We start from the raw sequence: 25885 nt of genomic DNA on the forward strand, positions 1-25885 counted from the left end.
AAAGATCAAAATAGTGAAATTTCACCGAGCCAGAAATTCACAGAACTGAAAATCTTGGATCATTCGGAATTTCGACGTTTGAGATTTTCAAATTTTCTCATCCTTGCACTTTCGGAATTTTTACTCGTCGGAGTTACGCCCCTTCGGCATTTTGTCCTTTCGGAACTTTGAGCGTAGAATTTCGGTCCAATCAAAACTTTGACGTTTCGTCAAAGTTTGATTTCTCGACTTCAAGTTTCGTTACCAAAAAAATCGGAATTTGGTGCTTTCGGAACTTTCCAAATTCGAAATTTCAACCCCACCCTATTATTCCCCCTGTTTTTTTACCTTTCGAATCCACGCTCGATTCAACTGTCCCAATTAATTAACACGACATTCTGTAGAAATTCGGTGAATCGTTTTTCTCCTCTTTTATGAAAATCAAATGACTTGACTTTTTTTTTTATTTGTTTTTTCCTTCTTTCATTCTATGAAGGAATTGTCTTCTGTTAATTGACACAAGCTAAAATATTAACAATTTGAAAAACGCTTCGTTAGTTCGAACATTGAAAATGATTGAACTCTGGTGCACAATCGTTTTTAAGAAGCTGTTTTTTTTTTTTTTTGTTTCTCGTTTTCGTGAAATCTTGCTTTTAAAATATTTTCACTCCGCGCTTCCCAGTCCTCCGTTTTCTCCTCATACCGATGAAAGCTAGAAGGTTGAATATCTGAGGGGGGTAAAAGTTGGTAAAATGAAACGGGGCTGATCGAGAATTCTCGTTGATCCTAACCGACTCGGTCAGCTACTCAAAGACAGCGGAAAGTGCGGACGGTTTCCGGTGCCGTCCCGGAGCGATTGATCGAGAGGAATCAGGAAACGGTTCATCACACGACGTAAATGGCCGGAGGGAGGAATGCCGTGGCGGAGATTCGTCTCTGTGTGCCCGGGCGGTCCCTTTTTATTCATGAATTCAATCCGTGCGCGTCGAAACTCGAGGCACTCAAATTTTCAACATCAAATTGGATTACGAAAGTAAAGAAGAAACGAAAGATAGAATAAATATCGGTGAATGGTGAAACGGTCGATTAAAATAATTGAAATGATTATGTTGTCGTTGGACGGCATTTGTTTTTTTTTTTTTTTTTGTTTTTTTCACACAAGAAAACTGTTCGTTGAAAAGTTTGTCAAAAACTTTCGTAGATGAGAAAAAAAAGAAATGCGAAACGAATTATACACTGGTTTCCTGTAATTGTTAAATAAAATTTTTCGAAACAGTTTTATCGACTATTGAAAATAATGCTGATAATATCATTAAAATATTGTGTCAAACAGGTTTATTCAGTTTTTTTTTTTTTTTTTACGAAATTTAATAACACTTTGGGGAAATAAGGTGTTACAATCTGTTTATACAGAATTGTGATACTGTGGAAAAATTGGGATTGAGGAATTAATTAGATATCTTTAACGAGTCAATTGTCTGTTTGCGAAACGAGATAGCCGAGGGTGTAGTACCTGCACAAGTTTACGACTCGGAAAGAATAATAATAACAATAATAATAATAATAATCACAATAAGAGAAAGAACGAAAGAGAATGAAGAAGAAGAAGAAGAAGGATCGCGATGATAAGCGAAGGTTTCGTTTTTACGATATTGCGTGTAGAACGCGGTATGCAGAAGAACACAAGACGTAATCTGGATGCAGTCGAGACAAGATTTGCAGAGGTTGGGGTCGGGGTGAAAATGTAGAAGGGTGAAAAACTCGAAGGGGAAGAATATCGAATTTTTAGAAAAGCGATAACTTGATTTTGTAGAATTTAGAAATTTGGAAGATTGAAGGATGGAGATGCGAAAAAATTTTTATGATCGAAATACAGAATTGCAAACAGTAGAATCGTCAAAATTCTTAGTAATGTAGAATCGTCTGAAGATTCTAGATTTTGTCGTTCTATGTTTTGACATTTTTATACTTGTCTTTTCGTATCTTCACTGTTCTATATTTTCGATTTTCTGTACTTGGATTTTATGCATTTTCATAACTCTACAAAAATCTCAATGTGAAAATCAGAATCTTACCCTTGATATTCTAGTTTTCAACCTCTATCACGAGTTTTCCATTAATTTTGAGGTGTGAAATTTCCCGATTCATTCCGATTTTATAGATCGAAAATTTTTCTTTTTCACACACTTTTTTCGGCTAAAACTAGGAACATACTTTTTTTTTATATACTGTTACTTTTACGTATATTTCGTTATATTTCATGACTTTGGATCAACTAATTCATTCGTATTCAAGGAATGCTGAGTGCTTCTCTATAAAATTTTGATGTTTGGAACGAAACGAGACACTTTTAATTTCAAACTTCAATTCTCCCGGAAAATGTTACAAAATTTTCTTTACTTTCCATAATTTTTCTGAAAATTCGAAACAATTCTCTCTATTTTTACCGTCACATTCCCAAGTACTCTGAAAAAATTTGTTGATTTATTCATGATTTTTTAGAAAATTCGACAATATTCGCTGTCATTGCTACAATTATCTCAGCAATTTTACAAAATTCGTTGTGTTTTGTGTAATTTTTTTTTTTTTTTAGCAATTCTGCAAAATCGACTGTATTTTCCATGATTTAAAAAAAGAAATTCACCTAACCTTCCTTCAGATTTCCAAAAATTTGACAAAATTCTCCGTCTTCTTAATGATTTTTCTAAAAATTCTACAAAATTCTTCGTATATACAAAAAAAAACTCGGAAAGAATTCTTCAGATTTCCAAGTATTCGACAAATTTCTCTATCTTCATTGTGATTTTTTTTAAGAAATTCGATAAAATTTGCCATCTGTTCCACAATATTAAAAAAAAAACCCCGACAACGTTCCCCGTCTATTTCATGATTCTTCCAGACAGAAAACAACGAAATAAAAATTAAAAAATCTTCGACTATTCCAGGTTTTCCAAGTTTCCAGATACCTTTTAAATTCGAATCAGAGAATTTCGATTTATTCAAATTTCGAGAGTAAAGTGGCAACCCTGAAGGAGTGCAGCTGCGACGTAGCTCATCATCAGTCAGTCGAGCGAGGGTGAGACATTCATTCGCTCGAGGAGCAAAGAAGCAGCCCCGACGGATCGACGACGTTGGGTGCTAAAATATTTTCATTGTGTCTTCTCGCTCCTCGTCTTTTCTTTTTTTTTTTTTTTTCTCTCTCTTTTTCCTTCCCCTTCCTTTTTAGCTCTCCTCCTCACGACCCCGGAGTCTGGAGGATTTGTCGATAGTAAAACCGCCCCTTGCGCACCCCTCGGGGCCGAGAGAAAGTGAACGCGTTACGATGAACGACTCACGCGGAGTCAACAACCCCGACGAGTTTGAACACTCGAACTGGCCGAAAGCTCGTCCTGCGAGCTTTACTCTCGACACTTCCAATCCGCAGTCCGCAGACCGAGAATCACGACCCACGCCTTATCGCTTCCTTCAAACCAGCGTCCGCAAATAAACGAATCGACTCAATTTTTGCCAACACGATTGTAAATTCTCGTTTTTCCGATCCGAACGAACGTCGATTTTCATTTTCTTTTTTTTTTTCCCTTTTTGGGATCATTTCGATACCACGAATTCAATGCCGTCGGTGAAAACGGTGAATCTTGTCAGAATTTTAGTATATTCGTAGTAAAACATTCAAAATTCAATGATCTTTGTCACATTTAATCAATTTTATTTATAATTCAATTTTACTATTCATCTCTAAAACATAAATATACATATACGGATGAATAGTTTTTAATTGATTGAATAAAGAAAATGATATTCCAAAAATGTTATTGTTTCGGAAATTTTAAACTTACAATTCAGTTTCAACACTGAAGTTTTCGACTAGATGGGACATTTTTTTTTTTTTTTTTTTACACAACAAACGAATGTTTTCTTACAAAAAGTTGAAGAGTCGAGCTATTTTCAGCTTTTCAACTACCGTTACGCTTTCTAGACAGCTGATGTTTCTCGTAAAAGGCGAAGATTCGTGCTTTGTTTTAAACCAAAGTAAATTACCTTCATCAGACGTCTTACTCCTAATCCTAAAAAAATAAGATAGCAAAAACTCTCGGTTTTCACTCTTTCGACACCGAATATCTGAAAACCCTGACGTAGATGTGTAATTTTTTCTTTTATAAATTTTTTCAACGTGTAAAATCGATATAAAAAAAAAAAAAAACTTCAAATTTGTCAAATCAAGTTATAAAATGTTACAAAAAAGTATCCCAATGCTTCACTTATACATTCTTACAAAAAAAATACTTATTTTCAATCTTATGCTTGTAAGAGTACTTTCGTCGAAAGCGATCACTGATCATTTCGATTGCAAAAATCGTTTCTGTAATTCTAATTCAACTCGTTAATCCCTTTTTGAAAACTGAAATTTTTTCACGACAGAAATTTAAGACGTATACAGGAGGAGTGCACAGATTCATAAGAAATATCGGTAAACGTTTTCTGAACTCACAATGGACCTAATGTAACGAATTCAAAATATTTATATTAACCGCGAACACAAAGCTCAGCGGATTATATCTTTTTTCATCCCTTGGAGTTTTCTCGATATCGTAATTTCTTCTTTTTTTTTTTTTTTTCTTCATTCTTATTTCATATCTTATTCTTCCTTCGGCAATATTTTCGCCCCTGCCAAACGCGGGGTATATATAACTTCGGGTGATTTATATCTGCCCACCTCTTAAACGTATTAGCAATGATAATACAGTTCGACGGACAGACGCGGTTGCCTGCGACATTTTCGAAAATTACGGACGACCCGAACGCCGCCTGATCCCTTGGCTATTTAATCATTTTTTTTTCCCCCCTTCCAACGTCATAATCTAAGCCGTATTTTATCGGAAATATGCGTGTGAGGATGGTTTTTGCCAATTTCGTCTTTTACTTAATTTTATTCTTTTTTTTTTTTTTTTTCTACGAGTTCATTTAGCGAGAAATTGTCGCTTTGAATTATTTTCCCTTCAACAGGTTCGGTTACTTTTCAAGCTTGTTTTTTTTTTTTTTTTAAATATCAGTCGTTTCTTTTTCCTCTGCTTCGTTTCGCTATATTTTTAGAAAATTAAAATCTACACGACATCGAGATGATGGAATAAATTCACTCGTTTTCTTCTCTCCGAGTGACGGATTCGAAATTCCGATTGAATTCGAAAAAAAAATAACACCGAAAATGAGGAAAAAAATTCATTACATATAAATGAAAATTGATATTCGTTTCGTTACATTTTTAGAAATTTAAAATAAACATCAATTTGAAACGATGGAATAAATTCGTTCGTTTTCTTTTCTCCAATTTTGGATTCAACATATACATTTTACAATTAACTGTTTTTAATTTTTCCCCTCCGATTGAATTTGAAAAAATAACACTGGAAACGAAGAAAATTTTCTTATACCTAAATAAAAATTGTATACACAGCGTTAAATCGAATTCTGGTCTTGCTTTTATTTGGTCTGCCTTGAGACAAAGTTTCTTGCATCTCTTCTTCGCTGCCTCGATGCATGTTTATGTGTAGATATATACGTGACTCGTTCACACACACACACACACACCCATGTTACAAGGTACACGTAACGTGCCTGCTGGGCGATAACGAGTTTATAATTCGTGGTTTATCGCCAGGAAGAGATATATTAAATCCGCTCGTTACAGGTTACATCTATACACACGGTATGTAATATGCAAGGGGTCCCGCTCTTGAAAAGAGCCGGGATAAAACGATTGGGATCAGTTTTATTCACGCATCGATGCCTCGGTCAAAAATTCTTTCGAAAAGTTAGAAGACTGGTTTTCCCTAAGGCGAGAATTTTAGATACGAAACATTCCAATAATGAACCTATTAGTAATTAACAGACATCGGTAGAATTTGTACGAAGATTCCCAAAAATTTGTTGCAAAACCGAGCAAATTTCAGATAAATAAATCTATGTAACGTCGAAAAATTTGAGTTGCATACAAACTGAGATATGTTTCGTAAAAAAAGAAATTCATCGAGTGCCGAGATTTTTTTTTCTTTTGTAGATCGAAACTAGTCTAATATCTAAAATTTTCTAATCTCATGGAATTTCACCCGGTCAGACGAATGTTTGTTGTTTTTCTAATTGGCATAGAATCGGCGAAATTGTTGGCGAGGATTGACAAGTGTTTCATTTCAGAGAAATTCCGATTTCTTTCGTCGAATTGACGAATGAAAAAAAAAGTTTGGAAAAACACCGCAAGCATTTTAACGCGTATAATTTTGGCCATAAGCCAGGTTTTATACATCGACGAGAGGCTTGCGTTTCGTATCGTCCTTCGATTATTACGGTGGAATTCGAGACTCGCAGTTGAGAGCTTTTCATCGCGTAAGCGAATGATCGCTTCACTTTTTGCCAAGTTTTTTGCCGCGTCTCCGTTTCATCGGGCGAGAGTGAAACGAGTCAATCACGATTATTCAGGATTCGAGAGGTGGAGCTGAGTCGACGGCTGGTTTTTCAAACTTTGATCGCAACAGGAAACGCCGTTACGGCGATGATTGACGTAGCGTTTATCGGAACCGTCTCAATGTTTGGATTGGATTTGAATATCGAAAAGTGACTAATTTTAAACCGCACTCACCATATTTTATCGCACGCGGTTTCAGTCCAGCAAACTAATAAAATCGAATTCATTTCACCCGCAACTTCAATCGCATTTTATTTTTTCCTCAGAAATACCGTAAATTTTTTTTTTTTAAACAATTTTTTTCGCGACTGTTCGTTCCAAATTTTGAATTTGAATGAAAACGCAAAATTTCCTGAATTGTGAGGCAAGTTTTTGTTGCGATCTAAGATGAATTTTTTAAAACTCGGAGATATACAAATTATTTTTAAAAAAACGAAATTTTATAAAAAACGTCTCAGCTGTTTTTCATTCCCTTGACAAGGCCCGCAATAGAAGAAAGAAAGAGAGAAAATTTATTGAAACTTTATGGAGTGAAACCTTTATTTCTCTATCTCTTCCTTTTCTTCGTAATTGCAGAAAAAATTTAAGTGAAAATAAAAATATTTTCATTTATTCCAAAAGTACAGAATCGAAGAGTGAGATAAAAAAAAAGGTTACAAGTGCCATTTGTTTGATGAAGAGGAAAAAGAAAAAAAAAATCGTAATTGCAGCATTTTTTTATTCTCCTCTTCAGTTTTCCAAAAAACCGTGTCAGAGTTTTTGATGACAAAAAAAAAAGTAACACGTAAACGTGTTTCGCATTTTTATCGCGATATTTTCTAACGGCCTAAAATTTAACTCCAGTTACTTACTTACATCTGATTTGGATCGCTGATTACAATTTTGGAAAGAAAAATTCAAGGGCGATCTGCGGCAATTCAATAGCATGATAAAATTTTGCGTCTAGACTAAATAATTGCATTCGTTATATTCGAACACCAACAAAAGACAATTAATGGTGAAAGGTACGAACAGTGAGATTAAATTTGAATAGAGACTTGGGCTTTTCTTAAGCTCTGTTTCGTAGCTCTGATCTGAGCAGAAAATTCTCCCGAATGTTTTTTCGCTCGGTAAAACTTGAGGAATCGTGTGTACCTCACTAATTGTTGTGGAAGTGACGAGTTAATTAATGGCGCGTGCTTTCAGACCTCGTCTTGGGGTGGAAATCCTCTTTTTGCACCGCGTTTACTCGGTTTTGGGTATTGTTACAATATTCCGTCTCGGCTCCAAAAAGCTAATCTGTTTTCGACGAGTGTCTGTACCACGAATTCTATGCCTCTATCTAGTGATTTACCTATCGGTGAAACGGAAGTGGAAATTCCTACAGACCGAACAGAAATAACGATCATAGACAAATATTTATTCGCACGGCCCTTTTTGTTACTTAGTTGCATGGAATTGAACTGAGGAATTGATTTGCATAGAAGAAACGTGGCGAATTTCATCAGTTATCGACACTTTCAATCTTTTCTTTCGAACGGCGTGATATTACCATAAAAAGTAAAGAAATTTTTAATTAACGTGGCATCAAAATTTGCTCAACACGGGTTTTAAATCAGTTAAAAAATTTCATTACAATTCATTGAATTCCTTCTCTTGACATATTTTCACTGTGACGAATCAATAAATTCGCATCGATTTATTTTCATCAGTATTTTATCTCTGCAAGATAATTTACAAACAGGTTCAAAAATTAAAATGCATATAGCCAGGTTAAATCCACGGGGTTAATCACTGTGTAAAAGTGGCGTACGCCGATTACGATTACATGTATTACACGTGATTACAAATATTACAAGGATAACAAAAAGATTGCAGAGATTATAAGGATAGGTTACAAAAGTTGTAAATATTCCAGGAACGGTAAGGATTACAAAGGTCATTAAAATATTACGTGAATTTCAAAAAAATTTTAAGAATTACAAAGCGACTGCAACAATTACAAAGATTCCACAGGCAGCAAAGATTGCAAGAAGATTGCACAGGCTGCAAAAGACTACAGGGATCACAAAAACATTGCAGGGATTACAAAGAGATTACAATGATTTCAAGGATTTTACAAGCGTTACAAACAGATTACAAGAATTAGAATCAAAAGGCAGTAAAAATTACAAAGACTACTGAAAGACCGCAAAGATTACAAGAAGATTGCACGGATTGGAAAGTGATTACAATGATTACAAGTATTACAAGCGATTACAAGTGATTAAAATAATATCACATGGTTTTCAAGGATTGTAAAGTTAACATGACGGATAAAAAAGGAATGCAAGGATTACAAGCGGTTACAAGTGGAAGCGATTACACGACGTATGTAGAGCGGATTACAACAGTGATTAACCTATTGGTTAAATCTGAGGAAAAAAAAAATGTATAACATAAAGTTCAGCAGTGAGATCGGGAGTTGGTAAAAAGGTATCGGTTTCCGTCATCCGTCCCAGTTCTTTTATCCCGACTTTCGCATCTTGGGGCTTCGCATATTATTTCGGCAACTAGAGGGCTGTTCGTACATAGAGAATCGAGTTTGTTGGCGGAAGGAGGAAGGAAGAAGGAGCAGGAGGAGGAGGAACCCGATCCCTCAGCATAATAAAAACTAACTACAACCATCTATCTATATCCGCCTCTCTTCCCTCGGCTCCCTGGTAAACTTTCGGAGACGAGGGTCTGGGGCACGTGGAGCAAGGACGGGATCGGGACGAGACATCCTCGATTGCTCGCCCCTATGCGACGACGAACCTCGAGGGTCGACGACCAGGGTGACGGTTTTATCAACGAATCTTCGCGCCCGAAATGCCATTTTATTCAGCCACAAGCCGAAAGGCCTTCCCGCCCTCTTCGTATCACCGAAAAAATAAAATCTCGGTATCTAGGTCGCTGTTACGGAATATCCGCAACGTGCTGCACCGATGCGAATTATCTAATTTTCTCTTGCTCTCTTCTTCATACGCCGCGGAGAGTTTCCTTATTTTTTTTTTTTTTTTTTTTTTTTTATCATCGGTGTACCGATTTATTATACTTCATCATTTTTATTTATCTTCTTCTTCTTCTTATTCTTCTTCTTCTTCTTCTTATTCAAACACGATGTTACGATCCATCAAAATTTTACAATTCTAATTCAATTTTATTATATTTTTATCGATCCCTTTTTACCTCGTATTCGTAATTGAATACAAATTGACTCGTTTGTTATTATATTTTTTTTCTTCGTACGGTACAAAAAAAAAAAAAAAGAAAAAACAAAAATAAATTCGACGACGAGAAATTTTTTTCAAACCTCTACAAAGTGGAGAAGTATTCGAAATTCTGAGAATATTTTTCCGAAACATATGTTCTCGTCAGGCTTTGAAGTCTTGAGAAACAATTTTGAAGAAAAAATTGTTGGAAAAAGTATTTCCGTGGTAGATTGAAATGAATGAAATGTTAATTTTTCTACCAACTCGTTTGGAAACACCAAACGAATGAATAAGTTAATTAGACCAATTATTCACGAAGAATTTCGTTGTTTCGGCTAGCTGCAGCAATAATAATTCTTCGTTACCGCTTGAACGGGTTTCTCCTTTTGTTTAAAATTCAGCCCGTCACCCCTCGCGTTAATTTCCTTCAGAATTACCCTCAAAATTACCTAGATGCTGTTGACGCTCCGCATAAATATGGTCCGAAATAGGGGTTTAATTTTCACCGCGTGCCCCTTCGAAGTTGCCCCCTAAAATTACCCAACGCTGCTCGAGGCGAGAGTTGAACGAACGTTGTTGAATTTCAAACCCGCCCCTTCCGTTTAACAAACCGTTTAATATTTCCGGGAATTTTATTTCCCTTTCTTCAAAGAGAGAGAGGAAGAAAATCAGATTCGGATTACCGCGTCTCGTTTCATAGACCATCTTTTATAATCCTTCATCTTTTTCTTCCTCGGTCTCTAAATTTCTTTACTGTTTGTTTTCTCCTTTATTTTCTTTTCTTTTTTTCTTTTTTTCCTCCACCTACCCTTCTTCATATCCCTTGTCGAGATTTTTATCGCCCCATTCCTCAAGCCGAACGATGTTTATTCCGCATTTTCAATTCCGAAACTTTAAAGTTATACCAGCTAACTCGCAATGGCTTATCTGCGATTCCCCCTATTATTTCGTTACATATTACACAAAGTCTCTGGATCATACGAAAAGTTCGTCACCGGGCTTCAGAATTTATTCATGTCCAATCATAACTTCCGGTTTCGAAAATAAAGAAAAGATTCGTTATTAGTAATTTATAAGCAAGTAAACTTGAGCTGAAAAAAAAAAATTCAATTAAATTAATCACACAATGACAGCATTTCAGCTGACGGATGAAAATTTAGTGGAATAATTTTATTTACAACGATCTTGATTCTCACGGAGAAAAAGAAACAAATAAAGAAAAAATTTTAGAGTAATTTCATTTACGAGGAAATTGATTCTCATAAAAAAAAAAATTATTGGAAAATAAAACTAAATTAGCGATCAAACATTTCGTAGGAATAAAGGAGGCTAAAAAAACTACGTCTACTAAACCAAAATAATCGCAAATCGAATGTCGGGATGTTTGCAAAACTTGGCAAAAAGTTCTTCGTTTTCTAATTTCAGAACGGTGAAGCCTCCCCTTTAACTCTGTGAAAAATTTTCAACCCTCGTTTTTAAGGGGATGCAGGTTTTTAAACAAAGTCGAGGGTGGCAGGTGGACGATTTAGCTCGCACACAAACACAAATTGCAACGTTTATGTGTCCTAAATACCTGCTCTTACCAATTTCACCGCCTAACGAGCCGCGAGACTCGCCGCACTATTTCAGAAATAATATCAACCGTTTATCAACAGTTTTTTGTTGTTTTTTTTTTTTAATAAAATTTTCATCGAACCACGTTTACAGTCGAGTTTCGCAATCGTGCGATTTATTCCAAGTAACATTGCTGCTTCTAAATTGTTGAACCAATTTTTTTCGTTGAATTGTAAATTCTTTTCGTAATTACATGATCGACGAAAATTTTTACGGAAAGTAGAAAAAGTTGAATTTGTCAATAAAACGAGGCAATTTGTAAGAACATTAATCGTTAATGTGAAAATAGATTCAATGTTGTTATACATGAATTGACCGTAGTACATGAACATTGAAAAAATGTTACAAGTTTGATTTGACTAAATCGTTGAAGACTGAAAAAAAAAGAATGAAAAAATTTAACTACCGGTTATTACGACATAATTAAGGTATTGAACATTAAATTGTTCCTTCGATTCGCGATTCTCCGAGTCATTTTGCATTATTGGCGTTTATTCGCGTAATTGGCGTGGCTGAGTGTGTAATAATGCTCACTCACGCAAGTCTACAGAAGTAATAAATATGTTGAACGTGTACAAGTTACGAAATCAGACAGTTTATTTACGACGCAGAAATTCTAAGGAGCTGATAATTGATAAACTAATTAAATCATAAGTATACAGACGTCGAGGAGAAAAATATTTAGGGATCTCTTTTTTTTTCGAATCTCTCTCTTATTAATCGCTTCATTCATTTGACAATAAAAATCGAATAATTTTCCGACCACTTTTTCAAATACTCGGAAGATTATTTTCGCCAAAAAAGAAATTATCATATATTTTACAAGAAACGATGTGATGCGATAAATTTAAAAAAAATCGAAATCACTTTCATATCGAACGTTAAAAAATGGAACAATTTCACATTGACATGGAACAATATAACAAAAATTGTAAGAAAAAATGACGACCTTTTACTAAAATCCAGTGAATTTTTCCTTTCATTCTTTAAATCACCGGGTTAATTCTCAAATTCAAAGCAAAAGAAAAGACGAGGGTTGGGTATTAGTAAAACAATACGCCCCGCAGCCGTCCTGCAGGATATGAAAATGTATAACGCGTCCTTGATTGTTTCTTTTTTTTTGTTTTTTTTTTTCCATTTTTTATTTCATCATTTCAGTACCAAAGTACACCGCAGGATTCCAGAAACATCCCTTCCTTGAAATTGGGAACAAAAGGAAAATAGAACCGGCGCCTTTCTCTGCCCGTCCGGTTTTCCCTTTTTTATTCAAATTCACCCTTCGCGATATAATTTCGTCCCAGATTATTACACTTATAAAATAAAAAGCCGGGCTTACGCGCCCTGCTTGCAAAATTTCTCGCAATTTGATACATCGTATACTTCTTCATATAATGTAACGTACCTTGAATCTTTTTTATACATACATACATATAAATGCGTTTAATTATACCTTTCGTTTTTTTTCCTCATAACTCGGTTCAATTTTTTATTTTTATTTATCGCCAGTGTGTTATTCGCGAATTTCGCGATGATTCATACCGCCGTAGGTGGGCCTGTCTTTGAATTCCTTGGAAAAAAAAAAAAAAACAAAAAAACAAAAAAAAACCGAACGATTAGAATTGACGAGGAATTATTGTTGTAACATACCTGACAGGAGAACCAAATTATATAAGAGTATAAATATTCTTTGCGTGAATTCAAGTTTTTCATCGCTTTTTTTTTTTTTTTCTTAACTCTAGGTAGATTGAAACTTTTCTTGTTTAGGTGAAATTCTTTTTTTTCAAATTTTTTCATTCATCGTACTCAATATCTTTCTCAGAGGGGTTTTTCGAGTAAGAGACCAAGGAAATGATCATTTTATTTGTGGTTTTATTGTAACTAGATTAATTGACGGGACGTAATGAAACAAGATGCATTTGAAAGCTGCGGAATTTCGATTTAATAAACAAAAAAGTTTTTCAAATTGTTTTATAAACCTTTCAATAAGAAACAGTCGTACCTCTGTTTAAGGAAAGAAAAAATCCCTTCCAAATTCTTACGATAAAAATTTGAAACAGATTTACTTTTCCACCCTTAAATATGCGGGGGTGGAAAAATTCACTTCGCACAAGTTTCGAGTTGCAAGATTCGCACGACGAGGTGGAAAAATTACTGCTGGATGTATATCGCATGATGTTGCAAGAGGCCTGAGGGGGGGATAAACGTACCTACGCTGACCAAGGGTTGTCGATACTTTCTCATCCCCTCCGTCAACCATATTCCAGCAGCCCCGTGTATCCCTGCGCCGAGTACGTGCACCAGGACTCCTGTAAAAACCACGACCCATCCCCAACCACTTTCCGGATAGTAATGCTGCTTGATGGTGCACTGCGCGATATACCTACAGATCGGAAAGATTGTCTCTGTGAAAGATCGATCTCGCCAGAGATTCGCGAGAAAAAAACCATTTTGCATTAATTTTAACACGGTTTCTATTTTTTTTTTTTTTTCCATTTTTCAACCTTTCTTTCTTTGGTATTTCATATATTTATTTATTTATTTTTTTTTTTTTTCGCAGAAATCGCGAACAATCGTTCCACTTTTCGCAAAGGGAACAAACAATACGACCGGAAACGAAATTCGTCGGAGGCGTAAAAAAAAAAAAAAAAAAATCAAAAATTCTAAACCAGAAGAGCAAAATATATTATTGAGTCGCGATCGTGATGCCGGTATAAAAAGTTGATGACAGAGAAACTTTTTCTTCGGTCCGAGATGTAACGAATCGCAATTCGAGTTTTACTTTCTTTTTTTTTTTTTTTTTTCTGTTCGTGGAATTGAACTTTGTCTATTTCGAATCGCGAAAATCCGAGTAAACAATAATATATTTCTTTTCGGTCAATGGGTATGACAAAAAAATAAAAAATAAAAAAAAACTAACACACGAGGCTGAAACTTTTCTTTTTTTCCGACATCGCGTGATTACATCGCGACTTCTTCATTCCGCTTTCTTTTTTTTTTTTTTCTTCTTTCTTTCTTTACCATACGTTTATCACAAATAAGCATTACATGCGTCAGTTTTGTGAATTTATTTCCAAAGTTGGTAAAATATCGGGTACATAAATAAAATACCCGTACAATGTACATATATATGAGGTATTCCATGCCAACTCGCCAATTTTCATTTCGTTCGTCATTTTTTTTTTTCATACGATCGTCCTAACTTTTTTTTTTTTTTTTATTTTTGTAAATTTTTGAAGATAAACGAAAATTGCCGTAAATATTCTCAATAATTCTTCGATCAGAGACTATCATTCCAGGCCAAATCCAGGTGTGGAAACTATTTTATTTTTAACATTTATTTAGCTGTTTAAACAACAAAATAATGAAATTTTTAAATTTGCATAAATTGGGAATCATTCATTTTTGTACATGTATAATCATCCGTTTGGTGAATGAAAATGACTAATTAACAATAAAAATACCAAATTAAGTATGTACAGGAATTTTAATTTTCTTCAAATTATTTAAATATATATAATAAAGAAAAAAAAAAAAAAACGAAAGTAGTTTCCATTTTCGGATTCAACGTCAAATAATCGTCTTTGATCGAAGAATCTTTTAGAAATTTTTCCAAAATTAAAAAAAATTCTTACTCCGTTTCGATCTTTAAAAATATATATACAATACATATATATATAAAAAAAAAAAATATAACCGTTTGTGAGGAAAATCGAAAATAAATCAGTGCCGTTCAGAGTTACAAGAATCGTGTAAGAAACGATTAACGAAATCAAAAATGGCGAGGGAAAAACAAACGGAAAAAATGTTTGAAAAAAACAAAAAAAAAAAAAAAAAAAAGAACGAGATAATAATCCCTCGAAGAAAATACCTCGGATCGTGATTTTCGTAATCGCGTTTGCGATCATCGTCGCGAGCGATGCAAACTTCGCCATCAAATTCGCCGGAACAGGAAGGTTCGCCCAATTCACCGGAAGTAGCGAGACCGCTGTCTTCGCAGGGATTAGCCAGTGTTATCCTCCTTTCGGAGAGCATAATAATATCCGCGTTAAAAATTACTTCGGAATCATTATCCTACGTAATATCCTTCCCTCTTTGTTTCTGTGTAAATTTTTTCTTTTTTTTTTTTCCTCACTTTTCTCTGCATACATTTATTTTGTTTTATTGTTATTTTTTTTTTTTTTTTTAAATTTTATTATCGTTGCTTCAGTCTCTCAAGTTTCGTCACTTGGTTTGAAATCGCGACCTCCGATCTCCTGCGTTATGAAGAATAAAAAACAAAAAGAAAAATAAAAAAAAAATAAAAAAAAAAGATTTTTTTTTTCTTCTCTCTCGTCTCACTCTAATTTCAACGATATTATCTTATCGCGCAATGTTTCTGCTTTTTTCCTCTTTCCTCCCGATCAAATGTCATTTTTAACGATCCCTCGTAAGGTTCCCGCAATTTGCTTTCACCTGTGAGTTTAATGCCTGCGCTGTTTTTTTTTTTTTTTTTTTGAACTACAATCGATTGAAAAAAGAAAATGAAAAATAGATTTTTTTAACACGTTGCTTACGAATTTGCCTGAAATCGATTGAAAATAAATTCTCATCGTCGTTGGGTGGTGAATATTTCGAGGTAAAATTATGAAGTAATTTTTGATTCTTTCAATTTTCTCAAGTTCGTTTTTTCATATTTTCCATCTTTCAAGGGTGGGGAAAATGGTTTTTTAATCGACGCACGAATGAGGAATAAAAAATAAAAGCCACCTTAACGAGTCCGTCGAGTCTGGTTATCGTCGTTTTTTCGCAGCTGGTGCCTTTGTAGTTAATTATTGTAATCCGAGAGTTAATTCTTCCGCACCCCGATTCTCCTGTCTACCTGTTCATTAGGCAGGAGCCTCGACGATTTACCATGCGGCAGAGATAGTCGGATGGATAGGCGGTGAAAAAGAGAAGGTACCGTACAAGAAGGAAAAAAGAAACGTTTTGTCGGGTACAGCTGATAGATAACCGTTCCTACATGCCTAATTATACTCTCGATCGCTTCGTTCGAATCGTTTCCTAAACAGAAACGTCTGTGTCGATATGTTTTGTTCTTTTATCCGCGGTGTTCGTCCCGATGGTTTTACGAACAAGGACCGAATTGTTCTGCGAGAACGGATAAACAGAGAGATATGGAACGGTGGGAAGGATCTTGGAACAGAAGGAAGAGAAGGAAGAAGAAAAAAAAAAAAAAAAATTACAAAATCAGGAAGAGGAATAAAGATGAATTGACGATCGATAATGTTCAACAGAGACGGATCTCTGTGATTATTTTTTGGTGGACAAGAATTGCTCGCGGTTAGAGGGTATTCGATTTAATGATAAAGAGGAGAAAAAGAGAGGAAAAACCTGAGAGAAGATTGATGGAACCGGAGCAGATATTAAAAATTATGAACAATAAATGATGCCTGAAAGTAACCGAGAAGATGGTCGAACAATTTCAAAAGTGAATGTAAAGTTCGGTGTAAGCTTCGTGATTAGTTGAAAAGAGAAGTGTTTATATGAGATGAAAATTGAATTCTGCAAGAGATCATGAGAAAATTTCTTTGATGCCTGTATCATAGATCCGAAAATTCATTTGCTCTGTATAATCAGGATTTAAAAAACACTTGTGACATTTTTATCCTATCGATTTGCACAAGAATCGTTTTCAAAATACTGCATTAAAACTGTTGTTCAGGAGATAAAAGTCACACGGAAAGAAAATAATACAAGAATCATAACCGTGTTCTGGATTCTAAATTTTTTTTCAAAATTAAATTCATCGATCGGTATCTAGATTTTTGTAAATACGGAGAAATCATTAATTTTTAATTTTTTTTTTTTTTTCAACTTTTCAACTTAATCGTCATAAAAATTCGATAAATGTAAGCGAAAATATTATTTTAAAACGTCGCAAAATAATTTTGTGCAAACGAGACACAGGGCAAGTTGTTTGAAGGAACGTTTTTCGCGAAAAGTTTCAACGTATGACAAAATTAAATAAAAGAGAGATAAAAAAAAAGTACCTCGAAATAGAAACATCGTGAGAGAAAAGGAGAAGCGGAAAAAGAATTTGTCCAAACAGCATGAAGTAAGTGGGTGCTAACTGAAAGGGGTATTCAGCTTTAAAGAGAAAAAGAAAAAAAAAAAAAAACGACCGGGGTGACAATCGGAATTCGTTCAAAGTCACGAAGTTAAACTCCAAAGAGAAGAATTAAACGGGAGATTCGAGTGTTGCTTGTATATATAATTTTTTCTTAAATCACGTCCTCCGTTTTTTTTTTTTTTTGTCTGTTCTTCCAATTCAGCCGCTCTTCAATTCCTCCCGTATTACTATAAACGTCTTAATTGTACAAACGTGGTGTTGGCGAGAGCGGAAAAAAAATTGTACAAAAATAAGAATAAATAAATAAATAAATAAATAAATAAATAAATAAAGAGGTAAGCGAGAAAAAACAAAACCAACGTTACATCACGCTAACAATATCTCAGTTATCAGCTACGAAGTAAGTATCTTTTTCCCCTGCTCACGCGGTATTCGAAACTTTATTACAGATGGACAGAAACTATCAGCCGTGCGTGCAGAGGCATCCGACGATTTAGCACTCCATTCCCACAGCTATTAGAAAAAAGGGGAAAAAAAAGGAGAAGAAGAAGAAGAAGAAGAGGAGAGAAAAAGAAAAGAAAAAAAAAAAAAATTACACGTATAGTCACTTACGTCATACTTTGAATCAACGTTATGTCTCAAGTGCACGCATTAAACGTACAGAGAGTGGCGATTCTAAATTGGCTTGACGAATTCAACGTACAGCGCGTAAACGTCGAGTTGTAAAATTGAATACACAAAACTCAACGATCATCTGCAGAAATTCGGTGAAATATATACGAGGACGCGATTAAAGGAGATGAATCAACAGAAGTCGGTAGAAAAAAAAAAAAAAAAAAAAACAGTCGTGATTGGAGCGTCCAAGACGGTGTTGAAAGTTTTTAAAAAATTCTTACCTACGGCGTTTTTAGGTGATTTCAGAAACTGAAACGTAACGGCAGCGGAGAAAAGAATTTAAAAATGGAAAAAATTGCTCAGCGCCAAGAACTCGGGATCGATTTAATGTCCGATAATGTTTCTACCGCGAGAGCCGTTGAGCGCTGGCGCCATCTGGCGATAAATTTTCAAACATCGCTCGGAATGAACTCTGACGGTTCCGAATTAGCGCGAAACGTTTTCGCGTTCATTTTTTCAAGGCGTGTTGAAAATATAAACGAGAGGTGGATAAATTTGACGAATGCAATTGCCTAAACGTTTCGGACAAATGGTCGATAAATGCTAATCGGGGGGTTGTCCGGCATTTTAAAGCCCTCGGTTAAATTGAGGGGATGAAAAAAAGGGGGAGAATTCACCGGAAGTAAAAACGTCGGAATTCGCAGTCTGGCGGAGTGAATGGGGAAGGAAATAGCGGGAAACCGCCCCGAGGATTCGGTTTATTTCACACTTTATCTCCCTTATACTTATTCGTCGACGTTTTTCAACGATCTCCGCGATCTTGCAAAAAAAAAAAAAAAAAAAACAGGCAAAGAGGCCGAGAGGCTGAGTGAAAAAAAGTCTTCGATTAAATTCAAAGGAATAGATTTTTTTTTTTTTTTTGACCAAACACCAGTAATCATTCTCGTCAATTGAAGCAGACGACATTAATTTATGTACCTATTATTATTTATTCTGTCGGGAGTGAATTTTGTTTCCTCAATAAATTGAAACGAAGTCAAGTTGACGAATATGAAAAACAGTTTTCTTTGTCGAATAATCTTTACGGCGGGAATTGTTGTTGGGAAACTTTTTCGAACTTGAAATTATCTTTTCGGGATTTTCTTTTATCGCAACTGATTTTGCGTAATTATTTATCAAGGAAAAACTTGCGTTACGAAAAATTTTAGGTGACTCGAAAACAGTGATATTACATTACTGGTAACACAATCACTATTCTTTTTGAGAATGTATTACTTTCTTGGAAAAAAAAAAAAAATTTAACAACGATGTAATTCTCACGAGTAAATTTGAATAAAAAGTTTTAACAGTGAAATTTTCGAAATGACAAAACGACGTACAAACTAATCACCTCGTTATTATAAGACAGAATTTTCCGTTATACTCTACCGTCTTACTTCGATTGTATTTTTCATAATGAGAATTTTTTCAATCGATATGAAAATTGTTTGAATCGTGATATGTCATGAAAAATTTTTGTATTCCAATCGCTCAATCAACGGATCTTATAAAAAAGAAAAAGACAAGAACCCGTAACTTATACCCACAGGTTGAATTATTGCGATATTGTTAAAGTAGAATAACTTAAAGACACGATCGCGAGTCACGAAATTTTCAAAATTCTATCACTTGTTCAGAAAAGCTAGCTATTATTAATTACACGCGACGCTCGATGAAGAAGAAAAAAAAAAATAAAAATAAATAAACAAACAAAAACAAAAATCTCCGCACCGTTTTCCGTCGATGTTACTTTTTTATCGCACTTGCAAAAACCGACCCACTAAATTTATGCCAAATTATTCTCAGCATTGAATTTCACCAAATCACCAAATTTGAGCCAATCGATTGATCGATTTCGCGGGCACATTTATTTATTTATTTTTTTTAACTCACTGAATTAATCGCGGTGGTCACCGGGCTAGAAAATTAAATAAAATCCAAAATTCTCAGTGCGAATTTTGGACGGAAACTTTGGAGCCCGGATACGCGATGGACGACGCCGAGTGTCGACTGAAACACGGCATTGAAGCGTCGAACGTGCCGCTGAGCTTTCGGAGGGGGGCTGAAAACTGCGGACCAATAGAATTCCTTCTCCGCCACGTGGTTCTGGGATCCTAGGTCAGGTTGGGATTCCGTCTCGTATTGTGTATATATATATATATAATATGGAGAATTCCATGCGATCCGAACGGACGTCTGGCTCTCGCTATTTTCGATTTTGTTGAAAATTTTCTCTGCTACGCCGAAACACCGACGTGAATTGTATCAAATTTTTTATTCAACTGGTTGATTATTTGTATAAATGTTGATTGAGTGATTTTCAAACGTATCTTTGTTCAAATTTTCAAAAACTGTATTTTCTTTTCGATACGTTTCCAGACCGAGTCCATGATGTGTTGTTTTTTTTTTTTTTCTATTTTTCAATTTTTTTTCCTTTTTAACATTCTTAATGTTTTTGGTCAGATAAAAAATTGTTCAAACGGTGTGCAAAAATCCACCGAATATTCTCGAAACTTTTATTTTTATCCTGAAACATTTTTAAACTGGTTTCATTATCAGGTTGATGAAAGAAAGTGAGAATGTAAGAAAAAATAGACGAAAACCGCTTCACAAACGGTGCTAAAAATGTTCTAAATCAAAAATACAACCTTTTAGAATTGTTGGGGAATTTTCAGACTCTTTGAACAATGTTTAAGTCGAACAAAAAAAATTAAAAGGCCCGTCTTGTCCGGTCTTGAAATGATTGGAATTGAAAATTCAGTTCCTGATAATTTTTTGAAAGTATTGAAAAAAAAGTCCTTTTCAAAATCGTTTAAAATATTTATAAATAATTGAGCAGTTGATTAAAAAGTCAGCCAAAAATTCAGGGTACTGTTTCAGAGTTGGGACAATTGCAGAAAATTATTTAAACAAAATCAGAAATGGCACGGAATTCCCTGTATACGTATACTAGAAGCAAAGCTTCGAATATCAGAATTCAACGTCTTCTCGATTCGGGTAATTTACATGCATGCAATATTTGCTTCGAATAAAAACTCACTCGCTTTGATAAATATTGATTTACCTGATTCGAATTAATAATCATGAAATATCTTGTAAGAAAAGAATCGCAATTTATTTTGATAAGATTTGAAAAATTCATGGTAAATTCCTCGATACGAATCGTAAAATTTGTCACATCACAATTTAACGAATAATTTTTTGACAGGTTATTATTTGCCAAGCTGAGTTTATGCTTCTTAACTTGAGCGAAAAAGAAGGTTAAAGATAAAAAAAAAAAAAAAAACAACGGAAACATTGACGAAATTTCAAGCGTAAGAAAAAACTCTGAAAATTGTTTAAATTTCGATTAGAAAAATAAAAGGTATTGAGATTAATTTCATACGGATATTATTTGCGCCCGGATTATTCGGCAGTTATTGCTTTCTCGTAGTTCGATTATTTCGGCCTTTACCAAGCAATTAGCCGAGTCAACATATTTGGAGAGTGTCTTAGTCACCGGCTAATTAGAGCGAGATGAGAGGAACTATTACGGAGTTGTAAATTACAGCGTTTGGCTGTCCCAGAAGCAGCAGAATCGGGATCAGAGCTACCGAGTTGAATAACGGAATGAAAAAAAAAGGGTGTACAAAAAAAAAAAACCAAGACGGAGCAAATTGATTGGCAGTTTTTTTTTATTTGATCGCTGATTTAAAACTGGTTCAAAACACAACAGCGCGTGTATAATAATCTTGTTGTTAATTAATTAACGCCCCGGCGCTTCGCGAAACGATTATAAAATCGACAAGCATTTGTATCGATAATAATAATAACAATGATAATGATAATAATAATAATGATGATGATGATGATGATGATGGTGGAAAAAGAATTGAGAAGAAAAAGATTTCAATAATCTCGACTATTACGTATTAAATAGTCGATATCAATGCGCAAATTATTATTCGGATCACAGCGTACGTTGAATAAAAATAGTTATATATATATATACACATATGTACGTATCGACGTGCTCGATGAAATTTTGACGGTCGCTCCGTGTTGTTTATTTATTTATAATTCTTCTCGAAATTGAGAGGGTTCGTAGATGCGAGAAATTTGAACACCCTGTTCTTTGATTCTCGATTCTTTTGAACTACGAAATTGTTTATACAATTAAATAGAGAATTTTTCAATTTACGTTCGCACTGCCGCAGAGGTTTAATTGAAGGAGCGATGTCTTTTGTGAAAAGAAACTTTTTTGAACTTGGAAAAAAACAGAAAAAAAACAAAATAAAAAATAAAAGTAACACTCGGACCTTCAAGTTCTTGATGTTTACATCTCTTTGTTGAAATTATCGGCTATCATGGAATCTACTTTAATTTTTCTCATCGAAACTTTAGTACGAGGGATAAAAAATATAAAACGTTTTTTTTTTTTTTGGGATTTGAAATTATCATTGTTAATCGATTATTATCGAACGAATCGAGACATTGGACGAGATTACGTGTGTAAAATTTTTATTTCATTTGTATTGGTAACCAAAAATAAGAAAAAAAAAGTAGAAATCAATTCCGGATAGAGCATATATAAATATATATTATATATATATATGTATATATATATATATGTATAGAGATACGTATAATAATAGCAGCTGCGGTATCGAGTCGTAAAAGCGAACGGCCTTAATAAGTACCGGCTACTACACAATCTATACAGAATAACGTCTTTCGAAATATCGTCAATACATATTTTTTTGCCACGAAAGTGAATATTTACGAGTGACAATAAACACAAAATTTCTCATTCAAAGCATCGAACGATTTTACTTTTTACCAGAAAAGGGAGTGGAAACATTTGAAACACGCAAAAGTGTACTTGAATTTATTCTTGTGGTTAGATAAATCGCTAAAAATCAGCGTAAGGATTTTTTATTTCTTTTTTTTTTTGCCTGTAATCCTTTTCGTAATTTGAAGAGCTTTTCGTAGCTCACTAATATAAATAATCGATATTCGATAACCGGGTAATAATGAAATAAATAAGAATGATCGATTTTTGGACAATTTTAAATTGTTTAATTGAAGAGAGAGAGAGAGAGAGAGATAATCATCAGTTTATAAGGGTGATAATTAACCCAACTGATAACACTTGACGTAAATCTCATTTGATGCTTAGATTTTTGTAAATTAAGCTTTTGTTTTACTAGGATTCTTAGAAATATACAACGTCTCGATTATTCGCTGAGAAAAATTTCATTTGTTATGGTAACTAGAAAAATTCAGTAAGACAGGTATCGTTAGCAAAAAATTGTTTGAATATCGTTGGAATTGCGAAAAACGAGGAACGCGTAAACGTTTTGCGCTATCGTCGATCCTTTTTTGCTAATTGCAACGCAAAATCAGTTTCTGAGGTTTACTCTACTTTTTTTTAGCTAAACGAGGCTTTAACGTCAATTTATCGTTGCACGAGCGTTAAATCATCGCAACAGTCACAAGAAAATCTAGCAACAGCGATCGTAACGAGAAAGAATAGTAACGGATACTAGACTTTCCGGTAACAGCTGGTAAACTAATTTTCATTTTCTACCCGGAACTATATTTCTCGATTGTGGTGAAAAAAAAAAAAAAAAAATGAAAAACAGTCAAGGACCGAACGGTAACAGGAACTAAAAATTTCTCTCACTGTATCCAAAAACAATTGACGGGGATTGGCTTCTAAAGGGCGTAGAAACTGAGCTACTACGTAATAACGCGATACGTGAAAGTGAAAGACAAGTAAAAAAAAAAAAAAAAAAAAGGGGGGGTGGGGAAATGTATTAAAAAAAAGCTGTTATTACAAGCAGGAGTAAAAGAGAGCCCGTCGAGCCGTCTCCTTTCCTTTTTTCGAATATCCTTCACCCCGGCATTCTAGGATGTAAGGGTGGCCTAGGCAAGGTTAGGGGGGCTGGTAGTGTGTATTATATAAATGGCCGAAGGTCCTGCGTGCGATTATGCAAACTCGGTTGAACTCCGACAAAAGTTCCCTCATAAATGTCTCCGAGGTCGCGCTTCCGCGTTTATAACTCGCCCTTTCTTCGCTTCGCGAATATATGCGCGCGCACACACACACACATAGAGAGAGAGAGAGAGAGAGAAAAAAAGAGAAAAAGAGAGAGAGAGAGAGAAAAATTTTCCCCGATGCATAGATACCAGCGAAAATACACGTGTATGAAATAATAATGTACATATTTTTGTATTATAATACCGTGTAGAGAATTTCTAGTTGTCGGTAACTTGGCTTCCTACTATATCTGCACCTCTCTTCTTCTCCCTCCGATATCGACTCTCCTTTTTTCCCCTTTTTTCCCAAACGTACGCATGTATGCTCAATCCGATTCGCCGACTCGTCGCCGATCCATAAAACTGATTTTATCGACGCTTTACGCATACGTATGAATGTTTCGTTAACTGAGATAAGCGGAATTATTCGAGCGAAGAATGGAACGCGAGGCGGCGAGGCTATTTGTGGATTTGTTTATTCCTGTTTTTACCGAATCTCCACTCGACACTTTTCTCTTAGCTATGCTGAGATGGGTTTCAATGTTCTGGTTCGAGTGGGTATTTAATTTGACGAACGATTAAAGATGTGTCTCGGAGAATAATTCGGCGTTTTGGAACGTTTGGGGTAATTCCTGATTAGCGGTAGGAATAAAAAGTTTCAAGTTGAATATGATGCAGAGCGAATTTGTCGCGAGACGGCTTGAATTATTTTAGAGGTGGGGGTTGAAGTTCCGAATTTGAAAACTTCCGAAAGGACGTAATTCCGAATTATTTGGTGGCGAAACTTGGAGTAGTCAAAATTTGAAGAAAAAAGGCTCAAAGTTTCGTAAAGCAAGATTTCAAAAATTCAAGTCACGACAGAGCAAAATTCCGAAAACTAAAGTTCCGATAGAAGGAAAATTACAAAAATTAAAGTTTCGACAGCAGAAAATTCCGAAAATTAGAATATAATCGCACAGCGCAGTTTAATCGACGAGTTGGTGTAAAAAATGAGAAAAATCGGAAATCGGAATGTTCAGGTATCCAAATGTAAAATGATCGAAAATAGAAAACAACGAAAGATCGAAGTGGTAAAATTTCACGGAAATGAATATCTTGCATCATTTGAAATTTCGGTGTTTCAGATTTTGTAATTTTCTCATTTTCGGAACTTTTTTTCACTTCAACTTTGGCCACCGAAAAATCTGGAATTCGGCGCTTTCGGAACTTGTCAAATTGGGAATTTCAATCCATCCCTTTGTTTCAGCGAAACGTGAGTGAAAAAACATGACTTTGTGATAATTTTATTCCCTATTTTTTCAATCGTCATATTTATAATACCGAATTCTCAAAGTTCCAAATTGTTGAGCTTCTCAGATTTCCGAATTCTAAACGCAACAAAATCGCTTCAAAGAAATTCGGGTGTACAAAATTCCGCGTTAAGATTCGGTATTTTTGTATCGCACGGAGTAGATTTGCCTGTGTCGTCAGGTTTTAGTAGCAAAAAAAAAAAAAAAGTTATCAATGCAGCAGCGGCAGTCGTTACGCTCCGTTGAACCGCATCGAAATCCATCCGACAAGATCTTCAACGAGTAACTTTCTTATTACAAGTAAGCTGTGGAAGATTTAATATTCCAAAGAAAGTAAAAAAAAAAACAAAAAAGAATTGTTTTTTTTTTTTTTTATCCCTTTGCAGAAGCTTCACGCGTAGTAAGAAAACTCCGCGTTTTTTCCCAACCCTCATAATCGTCCGGTTCAAAATTCATGAGTTTCGTTTCTGCACGAGGTAAGATAGAAAAAAAAAAAATATATATAATAACGATTAATCAAGCAATACGATGATGTATTTGTTCGCTATCG

At 34.7% G+C, this 25885-nt stretch overlaps 1 protein-coding gene across 3 annotated transcripts in view; it reads right to left on the reverse strand.

The window, feature by feature from the left end:
• LOC124186639 (monocarboxylate transporter 10-like) overlaps positions 1-25885 on the reverse strand; it is a 108662-nt gene that overhangs the window by 18603 nt on the left and 64174 nt on the right. Inside the window, exons 1-3 of one of the 3 annotated variants that reach the window (XM_046578496.1) lie at positions 19757-20023; positions 15131-15515; positions 13470-13642 (exon numbers count right to left, since the gene is read on the reverse strand). The exons of 1 other annotated variant lie outside the window; for it this stretch is intronic. In XM_046578496.1, the coding sequence (XP_046434452.1) occupies positions 13470-13642; positions 15131-15294 (337 nt within the window). In that variant the 5' untranslated portion in view covers positions 15295-15515; positions 19757-20023. Of the gene's footprint in view, positions 1-13469; positions 13643-15130; positions 15516-19572; positions 19600-19756; positions 20024-25885 lie in introns of those variants that run through there. One more of the 3 variants, XM_046578497.1, reaches the window with a different exon arrangement.

The sequence above is a fragment of the Neodiprion fabricii genome, chromosome 7, assembly GCF_021155785.1.
Source record: "Neodiprion fabricii isolate iyNeoFabr1 chromosome 7, iyNeoFabr1.1, whole genome shotgun sequence".
In the NCBI taxonomy this organism is placed as follows: domain Eukaryota; kingdom Metazoa; phylum Arthropoda; class Insecta; order Hymenoptera; family Diprionidae; genus Neodiprion; species Neodiprion fabricii.